At 30.3% G+C, this 13,013-nt stretch overlaps 1 protein-coding gene across 1 annotated transcript; it reads right to left on the bottom strand.

Annotated features, from left to right (window-relative positions):
* Positions 1–6,026: 6,026 nt before the first annotated feature.
* LOC112802234 (uncharacterized) lies at positions 6,027–7,541 on the bottom strand. The gene has a single exon (XM_025845350.3). It carries the CDS (start codon positions 7,015–7,017, stop codon positions 6,175–6,177), a length of 843 nt encoding a protein of 280 aa, XP_025701135.1. The 5' UTR covers positions 7,018–7,541; the 3' UTR covers positions 6,027–6,174.
* Between the last annotated feature and the right edge of the window lie 5,472 nt (positions 7,542–13,013).

Below are 13,013 nucleotides of genomic sequence, written 5' to 3'. Positions count from 1 at the left end.
AATTTAAATTGTTTTGTTAGAATTAATTCATTTTTCTGACAAAACTCAATTCAAATTTTAAAATAATACACCAAAGAAGAGACAATTTCAATTTAGCATTAAAAAGTCAAATTTCAAATCTCATTTATCTGTCTATATATAAATTTGGTGATTCAAAAATTCCAACCAAAGCCATTTTAGCACAACCATGGCGGTGGTCACAATTTACCTTCCATTCTCTAGTTATTGACCAAAAAGTTACAAGCACCTTCAGTAGCAATAATTTCATATCTAACATTCTTACAATCTGCTTTAGCCGTGGTCACCTCAGCCTCTGCCTCAACTTGTAACAGTTACCTTGCATCATTTCGCTATTGATAGGAAATTAACAACCACCTTTAATATCGATCTCTTGATCTCTGAAGTTCTGAAGATGGCCAAGGTGTAAAATAGCTCCACCATAGGTATAGAGGTGCAGAATGTGTCTCAACCTCCGGTCAGTCTACCTCTATCGGTGTCTCAACTTCCGGTCAATTCAATCGGTGTCTCAATCTCTACCGCCTATGCCTCAACCGGCGTCACCTCCAACGCCTCTGTCTCAACCAGCGTCAGCTCCGCCTCTGTTTCAACCGGTGTTGACACCGATTTTCTCATTGTCATTGTTATTTAGATTTTTTTTATCAATAATAGACTTACCGTTGTAATTATTTTTTTTAGTATATAAGGTATAATAATTTAACAGATTTTTTTTAGAAAAAAATAAGTTCTCATTGTTGAATAGAATGAAAAATCCCTTTAGAAAATATTTGTTGAATTATTACAACTTATATATTATGTACTATTTATGTACTCTCACTAAAAAATAATTATAATGTTTAGTCTATTATTGATAAAAAAATAATTTAAGTAACAGCCAGAGGATTACTGTGCAGATTTTCTGAGACCTCATCCAACGCAGTATTTTCAGAAGTAGTTCCATGTGAAAGTTCCATGAAAAGATGCTTCACCATTAAGATATTGGACAAGTTCTAATGTCTTACTAGTGAATGTCTACTACACTAATATTGTATTGCATATGAAGCAGAGTACTGGAAGGAGGAAGAGGCCTATAAGTTCTTCTCATTGTTGAATAGAATGAAAAATCCCTTTAGAAAATATTTGTTGAATTATTACAACTTATATATTATGTACTATTTATGTACTCTCACTAAAAAATAATTATAATGTTTAGTCTATTATTGATAAAAAAATAATTTAAGTAACAGCCAGAGGATTACTGTGCAAATTTTCTGAGACTTCATCCAGCGCTTTTCAGAAGCAGTTCCATGTGAAAGTTCCATGAAAAGATGCTTCACCATTAAGATATTGGACAAGTTCTAATGTCTTACTAGTGAATGTCTACTACACTGATATTGTATTGCATATGAAGCAGAGTACTGGAAGGAGGAAGAGGCCTATAAGGAGAAGGTGGTTGCACACCTGCTGGATTTGGCGTTGGCGCAAAAGATCAGAGAGGTATTGCTTGAATTAGATGTCTTCCATAAATCAAGAGTCTTATCAATTATGTTTATGGTTCTTTTCTCACGGGCCGAGAACTTCTAGCTACCCATATTATACCTATAGAATTATAATAGTAATTGTTTTAATTTAGTTTTCTAGTACACTATAAATTAAAAAAAAAATCAAAAGATATACTATTATACTTGTAATGTTTTTCGTTTTGTTTTGAATAGTGCGTATAGACTTATTAAAATGGTCGCTGATTATAACTATATCAATATACATATATAGGAGGTGAATGGTTGTAGACAACAGCATCCTTCTAATTATTGGATGTGTTTTATGTTCTTGATGCTATATTATTATTAGTTAGGTTCTATTTTTAGCCTTACTATTGATTAAGCCTGTCTCCAAAAAAAAATAGAATTATGGCCTGCTTGTTTTATAAGTAAACTTAGAAATGTGATTTTCATACTTTTGTTTCCTTTCTTTTCTGATCTGGGAGGTTATCTGTTGTATAGTCATAAAAATTAGAAAATGAAAATTGATAAGTTATATAAATTTATATCATAGAATTGAATTGTGTATAGTTGTGATGGTTTTAATTTGAGTATTTTTTTCATCCTCATAAATATTTTTCATTTGGATTAGAGATTCTATAATTTTTTTACTTAAAAAAAATATAAATTGTCTTCTATATTCTTTGGTTTTGATTATCATGAAGCTTTAAAATTAATGAATACTCTACTTAGAATTTAAAAACATTTATTTTATTTTATTTTATTGAGTGAGTACTTTAATTTACACTCAAAATTTATAAAAAAAATAATATAAAATAAAATTATCAAATTTAACAAAATCAAAGATCAAAGAACCACTTATAAGAATAAGATCATTTGATGAGGTAAAAAAAAACCATGCATAATTGATAATAAATCTGATTTTGTTACCAAAATTAGTAAACTAAATAGATCAAACCATGGATATGTCTCATGGTAAACGTAACAAAATCTTTCACTCATAGGATTTTGTTGTTCTTTTATACAAGTTTTTACATAATTGATAATAAGTCTAATTTTGTTAAACAATCCATGGAAAACAAAAAATTGTTCAGTCTTTATTATGATGTGATGAACGTGTCAATGTCACAATCAATTAATTATGAATTAAATAATTCGATTAACAAAAAAGTCAAAACTGATAATCAATTATGTTGATAAATCATCAATACGGGAAGCTGAATCCGAATTCCGCTTATTATGGCTAAGAAAAGTCATTATAGGGAGGTTCCATTAATTGTTAGTTAGAAAAAGTAAAGAATTGTGAAAAATATTTAATCCTGCTACTTCTACACCGTTTATAACACTGTTTTGATACTAGTATTTTTTTTTTAATAACTAAAGATGCATTTTCTTTATTTTATTAATTAAAAAATAATTTAAATATATAATTAATAAGTAATATTTATATTTTTATACGAATTTCAAGAGTATTTGGATGATGCTATTGCCCTTTTAGGAAGCTACCAATACCATGAATTATGAAAGTGCATTAGTGGAATTCAATAATTACATGATTTGGTTTGACATTGTTAATGTGAAATAAGATTCATTTTCATTATAAGTGTGAACTAAACTGATTTAACGTGTGTTGAATTTTCATTTTTATCAATTTCAGATGCTTGATTTTCGTTATTTTATTTCATGTTTCTGGAATTGAATTTAGGTAAAGTGAACTTATTTCCCACAAAATTACTTTTTAGAACAAATTAGTAAATATAAATCACTTCTCATCAAACCCAATAATTACTTTTTTTTTCCTCCTTCTTCTTTGTTTTTTTCTTTGTATATTTTTAAAAATTTTATGAAGAAGAAGAATAATAAAGTAGAGAAACAATTTAAAAAATGAATAAGAAATGAATAAGAAAACCAAAAAACAAAAATTACAGATTTCTTTAAAGAGAAAATATGAAAACATAAATTTATTGACAGAAAATACATAAATCTTATAATGATAAATATATAATTTTTTTAAGGTAAACAATTAAAACTTTTTATAGAAAGAAAGAAAATAGATTTCTTTTTATTATGAACACATATTCAAGTTACTTTTTATATTACTCAACTGAAAAAGTTTTCACAAATCTACATTTTTGTGGTATGCAACTAAAATTTTGTGTTTTTTAACTAAAATATTTGTGTGTTATTCGTTTAGTTGTCCACTCAAGTCAACATACTAAAAACTAATCCGACGCATCTGAATTTTATTTAAGTAATAAATTGCTGCATACACAAAATAGAATTCGAATCCTCAACACTTGCGTAAACAAACGAGTGAGTTGATTACTCAATTAATTTAAATTGATTAAATTTTTTTCTGTTATTCTTTGATATCATTCAACTAAGAAATCTACACAGTTAAAAATAATTACATACTTTTAACAAAAATTTGTATTTTCTTTTGTGCTAGTTATTAATTTATATATTATGTTTTGGTACCATTCAAATTAAAATTATTTGTTTGAATGAAATTATTTATTTTCGAAGAAAAGTATAAGAAAATATATAAATAATTTATATTAATAACAAAACACGAAAAAACAAAAAGAAAGGGACGAGGAGACCGAGGAAGAAGTAAAGAAAAAAGGGTTTAAAAGAATAATTAGAAGTAAAAAAAAAAAAATAGAGCAAAAGAAGAAGAAGAAATGGATAATTTCATGTACATATTAGTACAATTGTACAAATGGTTTTTATTGTACTAATAAATTATAAATTTAATTTTGATATATTATCAGTTTAAAATAAGTTTTACATGTATATTTAATTATGTGATGTTACATAAAAAAAAATTATTTTTTATATTAATCGTGTGAATGATTATTTAAAAGAACGAATATAATCATATAATTGTGTAAAATGTTTTAGTATTTTATACTATCAGTGTATTAAAATTAAACTCATAAATTATTGGACAAACTTAAAATTATTCTATGAAATTATAACCAAACTACGCGTAGTAATGATGGAAACCTAGTTCACTTCGTTAATTTTCAGTAGGGAACCAGCTCCGTGATGTGTTTATTTTTGGATTAATTATTTATAATCATGAAGCATAAAAAAATAATTAAAAAATAATGCAAAGAATATAACATAATGGTCCGTGGTTAGTTTAGTTAAGTAATGCAAAACATAATTCAGAGACCAAATTATTTTTCCATAATTTTCATCATGGAATATATCACATCTAATTGCCAAAACTTTACATACAATTAGAGACAAAATGTTAGTTCAATAGATGGGACAATAATTCTCATAAATAAACAGGTGCTTATCTTGTACATGAACAAGGTTTCATATTTTGATGGAATCACAAAATAAAATAAAATAAAAAAGAACAATCTGGGGGAAAAGTCAGAAAACATTATACATGGATTCCTGTTGTTGTGTCATCCAACCCTGTTTTACCTGCATAACCACCGCATATTTTGATTCGGTAATATTGGAAAGAAAAAAATAATTTATTTTATTTAACATTGATCAATTATCACTATAATTAATAAATATTAAATAAAATAAATTTAAATTATTTTATCTCAAATATTATTGATTCTGATCTTCTGTATTTATATTGCACAATAATTAACCTCATACATTACCATCATGCTAATATACAAACTGACAAAACAATCATGCTGATAACACTAATACACTATATACAAATACTCCATTAATTCTTTTAGCAGGATTTATTTATTTATATTTTCTGTCACTATGATGTTACTAGGGTGTTCGCAGTACGATTGGGTTCGGTTTTAAGAGAAAAAGTCATCCGATCCGAATGCTTAATTTATGTGCGGTGCGGTTTGGATTGAATGAACTTTTTTTGGAAATCCGATCCGATTCGATCCAATTACAAGCGGTTTGGATCGGTTTGGATTTACGGTTTTTAAATTAAAAAAATTAAATACATATAACAAATCTCAACATCAAATTTTAAATAACCAACAATGACATAACAAGTCTTAACAATATTTTAAAAAGTCAATGATAACATAACAATAGCAATAAAATTATAGGTTAATTAAAATAAATGAATAAATAATATTTTAAACATAAAATATTTATTAAATAATAATAATACATGAATAATAGAAAAATATATAACAAATTGAACATGTTGTAAGTATAATTGTAAATATAATAATAAAATAATAATATTAAAACATATTGTGTGGTTTGGATTGGATTGGATCGGTTATGAAAAATAGATCCGAAATCCGATCCAATCAAGCGGTTTGCGAAAAATAGAATCCAATCAAATCCGAATTAGTGCAGTTTTAATCGATTTTCGATTTGAATTGGATTGAATGAACGGTTTAATTTGGATCGGTTTGAATTTGAACACTCCTAATGTTACATGTAACACTTTCTTTTTTTTGTAAAAATACACATTAATCTTTCTTCGGATTTAAACTATCTATGACATTCCATACCTTTATTTTTGTGACACTAACTTCCACTGCAAATATGTAGTATCAAGATGACAAATCAATAACATTACATGTATTAATTTTGATATATTGTGAATATAAAACAGTCTTACAATAACTATTTTAAAGATAATTAGATAACTATATAAAATATTATACATTCTTCGAAATCAAAATTAAACTATTTATCGTAATTATCAGTAAAGTCACTTGTTCTTCTTAACCTTTCCAACACTAAAAAAGGAACCAAACGGAAATAGATTTGAACTCCCTTTGGAAACATAAGGAGTTGGTACATTCAAAACAGGGCTAATCCTAATACCATCACCATGGCCATAAATCTTACCTGAAGCTGCAGATTTTTGCACAGGAAAGAGGTAGTTTAAGCTAGAACATGACCAAGAATTTGATGATGATTTGTTGTTGATTGAGCTCATTCTCTTTTGATTATTCTGCACAGAACCGGTTGAGTTGCTTCTTGACAAAAGAGGCAAAGAACAAATCAAGCTTTTCTTTGTTTCACAATTTAGACTCTTGCTTCTAGTGAATCCCCAGAATGATGAAGATGAAGAACAACGAGGGTGCTTCTTCTTTTTCTTGTTGTTCTTCTTCTCTTCATATTCTTCACAACAACTCAACTCTAAGAGTTCTCTAATAATGGTTTCTTTCTTCATTTTATCAGCACCTGTATGAAAAGAAGAAGATGGTCTTGGAGGAAGAAGCTTTGTATGATGATGAAGGTTGATCATGTGTTTTCTTGCAGCATTGTTTGTGGCGGTTTTTCTCTCTTGAATCTGAATTGGAAGGATCACACCATTTGAGAAGAGTTCATCAGCAGAAGATGATTCAAACTCAAAGACGTTGTTGCTTGTTGTGATGAACTCAAATTCAGAATTTGAGTCATCATCATCATCATCATTGTTAAGCAACATTGTTGTTGTGTTCTTGCAAGGAACTTGTTGAGAATTTTGTTTCATAGGTAAAACATGTAGTTGAGCAACATCATCGTTTGACAATGATAAACGTGGAGGACTGATTTCTGAGCACATAATTGGAAATAACTTAAAAAAGCTAAAAAGATAAGAAAAATCAATGCTTCAAAATAGTTGTTGAACTCGTACGAGTACTATATAATATATTATTATATAGTATCGATTTAGAACGTATGGTTTAGGGTTTGTGCAAAATTTAAAGGAGTTAGGAGAAGATTGTGAGAAAAATTGCAAGATAAAAGAAGATTTTTAGTGCTAAATATTATTCTGAGCAATGCTAGGAGGTCAGTAATTTTTGTGATTGTTAGCCATCAACTAATCATCAATGATGATTTGATGGTGTGAGATTGGTGTGAGATTTCATCCAATGACTCACCTTTTTCTACTGGTTACATGCTGGTCAAAATTCAATAAAACTGCTGGCCCCTAAACTTTTCCAAATGTGACTCAAAAGGGAAAAATGTTATCCGTGATAGATTGGAAACTTTGACGAAAAGAAATTATATTATAGAGTAAGGAGCAGTGATGCTTGATTAGAGGAAAGTGAGAGAGTGCAACATCTAACTAATCTTGATTCTTCTCAATTAAAGGAATAATGTTTGGAATTTCGAGTCTTATCTCTGCTTGACTTGCTCTTTAAGATATTGGACTTTTGGGATTCCAATACTAATCATTCATAATTTTTTTTTCTTTTCCTTTTGATATTGGTATCAAGACTCTATTATTAATAATTCAATTAGTCTAATCCGATGAATTATGACTACTTTTTAACATAAGTTATTATATTATCAAATAATAATAATAATAAGTCAGGTGAAGTGCTATCAGATACATTTTTTTTTACTATAGAATCATATTTCGATCATTGTGTCTTTGGAAATTTCTTAAGCACATGTTGACAAAAAATAGTTTTCTTTTACTCTTGATAATGTCATAATATATGACACTATAATTTGGTGGATCAAACTCCAACTCCTTTTGGTTTACTCACCTTGTAGCTAGTGATTATACTAGATGTGTAAACATAGTTATTAAAACCGATAATCAAATTAATCAGATTATTGAATAATTAAATTACTGGTTTAATCGATAAATTATAAATTGAATCGATTTATGCGGTCATAATTAAATAATTATATAAAATTTAATTTAATTTTTTTATTTTTATAATAAATATTTTTTTAGTTTTATTTTGTATTTAATTAATTATTATTTTTAAATTTTAATAACTTATCAATTAGTTTATATTTATTATACTGTTCAGTGTTCAAGTATTTATAAATTTATATTTATTATATTTTTTAAATATTTATAAAAAATAAAATAAAAATAATAATCATAGAAATACAAAATATATTATAGTTAAAAAATAATATTTTTTTAAATTTGTAAATATAATTTAATTTAATTTTATTTATATAACATATTTAATTAAAAAAATTCTGTATAAAAAATAATATTTTTTTAACTAATTAAATTTGACCAAATTGGTTTAAGCTAATTTTAAACGAATTTGATCGAATTTTATTGAGTTTGACTAAGTTTAACCGAATTAATCATTTAATCAGTTCAAATAATAATCCAATTCAAGTTAATAACCGAGTGACTGAATTTTTGGTTTAACCAATCGAATCGACCGGATTTGATAACTACGTGTGTAAGTAAAGTTTTAGGAATATTTTGTATAATTATTTTGTTTTATATATATTGAACTAATCTACATTCATTATCATTAATTTTCAATGTAAGAATGTAGAATGGGTTTTACACATAATAAAATTGTGTTTAATTTAATATACAAGAAAACAATTAATACAACTATGGTATCTGATGAGTACGTTAACCCACGATGAGTTATCTCAATTTTCAATTTTCATACAAAAATAGTGATATCTTTTCTATCAATTATTAATCAGTTAAAATTATAATAATTATGTTCCAAATGCGAAAGATGAACACACTGACAGTGAAATCTTAATTCTTTCCTTTCTCTCATATTAAGTAGTTCTAAACTTCTATTATATATATAAAGCAATGATACACTAAAAATTAGAGTTAAATTCCAAAGTAGTCTCTAAGATTTATGATTTGCACCAATTTAGTTCCTGACTTACTAAATACACCATCGATGTCTCCAACTTTGTTAAAATTGCACCAGTGTCGTCCCTCCCCACATCTCCGACCAAATTGACTGCCGCCGGCAGTGACATGGCACTGAGATGCCATGCTGGGTGCCACGTTGGATCACTTTTGGCGCTAAGAATATGGATGGACGGAACGACGTCGTTCGATATACGTTTAGAAACAAAACCCAAATAACGCATGATTACTTCATCTTCCTCTTCGTCTTCTGAAAGCCAAAATAACGCACCATGAAGTCCTGAGTTCTGGGCACTGTATTAGGGTTTGAAGGTTGAAAACGTTTTGTTCTGTGGAGTTCGCTGCCACTGTGGAAGTTTTGTGCGATCGTTGTCGTTGACGGAAGCAGAAGGAGTTCATTGGGAGCACAACTCAGGTACGTCTGAACTCGCAAAAAACAATGCTTTTCAACAAAAAAATATGCATCAATGTTTGTGTTTGTTGAAAATTTGATTTAGGGGTGATGAAAGTTTAAAGTTTTTAAATATCTGCTAGGGTTTTTATGGGTAGTGGAGAAATTTTTTTCATGCTCTGTTTTTGATGCAATTTTAGTTGGGTTAGTTGATAGGTGTTTGTGGTGTTTTGTATGTGATTGAATGTCAATTTTTGTGGTTGCATGTGTGAAATCTGATTGTTTGATTCCTGAATTTAGTTTTTTGCATAATGCAGATGGAGACTTTGATGGATATCATGTTCCATCATGGGGGAACATTTAAAAAAAAAGATGATGGAATATCAATGTACTCACCAGATAACAGAACTTGCTTAGGAGATTTAGATGATGACACGTTGGATGTGTTCTTTGTAAGGAACTATTACAAGGAGTTTGGGTATGATAACATAATACAGTGTTGGTGGCTGCCTCCGGGGAGGAGCTTAGATGGTGGACTGAGAGCTCTTACATGTGATGGTGAGTTAAGAGAGATGTGTTTTGCTGCACAAAAGAATGATGGAGTTGTTGATGTGTATTTTGAGCATGGGGTGTCCACACCAGAAATGATTGTAGGGAAGGAAGTTGTAGTATGGCTTGATGATACTTGTGAGGGAGACTTGGTGAGCAAGAAGAACACTAGTGAGGGTCCCAAATCTGATGGCAACATGTCAAACCCAACTACAGAACCAAATCCCATCCCAAATGCAAACCCAAGTCCCAAAAACAATCCTATTCCAACCCCCCTGAAACTATCCCTGTCACTATTCCAAACCCCATTGATGATAACACAACCCCCAATCCAAATCCTGCTAAGGCTCATGACAAACCCATTCTAAAGCCCAATTCTAAATCAAAGCCCAACCCAACATCCATCTCCAAACCCAAACTGACTGAAAAGCCCATTCAAAAGCCCAATCCAAGCCTGAAAACCAAGCTGAGAGAAACTACCAAGGCATGCTCCACAGCAAAAGGTAAAGAAAAATAAAAAATGAAGTCCAAACCTCAGTTCTTACCTAAGAGAATTACAAGATCTCAAGCTGTTGGAACATATAGAAGGTCCGCTAATAAGGGCAAAGAAGCTCTTCATGTTGACTTAACTGTAAATGATGACTCTAGTGATGATGATAGTTCAGAAGATAGTTCCTTTAAGCCAATCCAAGAAGACAGTTCTAGCAATGAAGACAATGCAAGTATGTCCAAATCCAAATTGAGAAATAAGAAACTAAAAGAAGTTAAGAGAGGTGCATATGTTGATCTTGGAGACTACAAGACTAACGGATGGTGCTTTATTTCTGATATGCAGAAGGTAATGTTACCTTTCATATGCCTTTAATAATCTATGAGTCTCTGAATTTATAATGAATTGTCTTGCAATATTGGTTGTTACATATGCATGAGGTTGCTTGCAATATTGGTTGTTACACATTATCTTTCATATGCATTAGGTTGCTTGCAATATTGGTTTTTAAACATTACCTTTCATATGCATCAGTTTGCTTGTGGATAATATGCATAGTTAATTATGTCCAAGTAGCAGTAGAGATGAAGGGAATTGATAATATGCATAGTTAATTATGTCCAAGTAGCAGTAGAGATGAAGAGAATAATGTTACATCTTAATTAAGGGACTATATTGTATCATTGTGGGAGAAATCCATGTACACTCAGCCACAGGTCCCTAACATTAGGAGGAGGCCTGGAGCTCTGACAAAGAAAAGGAGAAAAGATGTTGATGACGGGAACAGTGGTAACAAGAAAGCCAAACCAAGTGGAAGTTTGAAAAAGGGTTTTGAAGCCATTTACATGTAGGTATTGTGGGGTAAAAGGGCATACTAAGAGAGGGTGCTCAAAGAAGAGACTGGATGAAGTAGCAACAGCTGCAAAGGCTGCTGCAGATAAAGCCAAATCAAAGGCTGCTTCAGAGGCTGGCCCTAAACCTCATACTGCTGCTTCTGCTTCACATGCTGGCCCTCAACCTCAAACTACTACTTCTGCTGCAGATCTTAGCCCTCAACCTCATACTGCTGCTGCACCCGTTGATAAACCTCCTGCTGTGGAGATTGAGATATCACAACCAAACTATGAAGGATCACAGGTAATACATTTCTTGACGTCACAACATAGCAAAATATATTTTTGTTGTTTTCTGGGCTAATGTGTTGAGCTATTATCCTGCTGTAGGATATAGCAGGATCTACTGCACCTGCACCATCAAGGCCGGAGAAGTTGCCCACCAAAAGGAGGACCTTACCACCACCTCAATCCATTCATATGGATCCAATGCTAGGAGCCAGTGAGGCAACAACTTTCAGATTGGCCAATTTTATGAAGTTCGTTCCAACTCCCGGTTTCAGAGCACCAAGAAAAAAGAACAATTCATGACTTTGACATCAGGATGTTTAGGACAATACTTGATTGTTTTTGTTAAAGGTAGTTAATAGATAGTAGCTTTGTGTAGGTTTGCTTGTCAAAAGTTTTGTATAGCCAACCTTGATATATTAGCTGTGGCACTTCTTTTATTCCTTTTGCAACTCAAACATGTTAATGTTTGCTACTCAAACATGTTAATGTTTGCTACTCAGATATGTTTATCTTTGCTACTCAGATGATCTGTAATTATTTCTCTTTAACATAACTAGTCTATCAAAAACAGGGCATAATATAACTGAAGATAAAAAACCAAGTCTTACTTTCATTCATCCATGAACACATTACATACAACATAACATTGTCAGAACTTTAAACTCATAACTGTTGAGTTAAGAAATTAACTAAATTAATTAGTGATGACAAACATTATTTTTGGCAAAATAAATAATTAGTGTTGATAAATCAATTAATGAGTATATGTTGCTAATTATTTATTTTTATGTTGCAGGCCTTAATTAAGTTGCAGCAGCCCAACATCAAACAAAAGATATCAACTAATGGGCTGAATAGTAAGTGAAAAATAAAGACAAGCCCAAGTCATTCATCTCAAGCAAAATTCATCAAAGAAGCAAAGTAAGGCAACAACGGGCTGTAGTAGAGAAGAACCTGATCCAAGTCCAATCTGGTTTCAGAAATGCAAATCCTTCTCTTTTGCTTAACCAAAAGCAACGTTCATCTCTCTCTCTGATCAAGTCAAATCAGTTTCAGAAAAGTAAGAAAGAGAAAGAGAGAAAGAGCTTCCTCACCAAGATAGTCACCAAAGAAGCAAGAAAGAGAAACTAAGCTTGAAAGGCAGAAGTCATCTCAACAAATCCAAACCAAATCAAGCTTAGGTTATAGGTAAATCTTTTCCTCTTACATGCAACTCGATCTCATCTCTTCTTCCCAAATCTCTGCTCTATCCAAAAATGGCATTCAAGGGAAAGTTGTTCTCTACCCTATTCTGCTTCACATCTACGGTCACAAGTGATACTTGGGGACCAAGTAGTTTTTCAATGCCTAAGATCAAGTTGACCATGAGAAGATTTCTATGGTTACTGCTTTGTGGCTT

The sequence above is a fragment of the Arachis hypogaea genome, chromosome 5, assembly GCF_003086295.3.
Source record: "Arachis hypogaea cultivar Tifrunner chromosome 5, arahy.Tifrunner.gnm2.J5K5, whole genome shotgun sequence".
NCBI lineage: Eukaryota > Viridiplantae > Streptophyta > Magnoliopsida > Fabales > Fabaceae > Arachis > Arachis hypogaea.
The sequence above is the reverse complement of the archived record's forward strand: the minus strand, read 5'-3'. Positions and strand labels throughout refer to the sequence as shown.

Bases quoted from the DNA above. Each gene is read 5' to 3' on its own strand.
- LOC112802234 (XM_025845350.3), bottom strand. From the start codon at position 7,017: ATGTGCTCAGAAATCAGTCCTCCACGTTTATCATTGTCAAACGATGAT.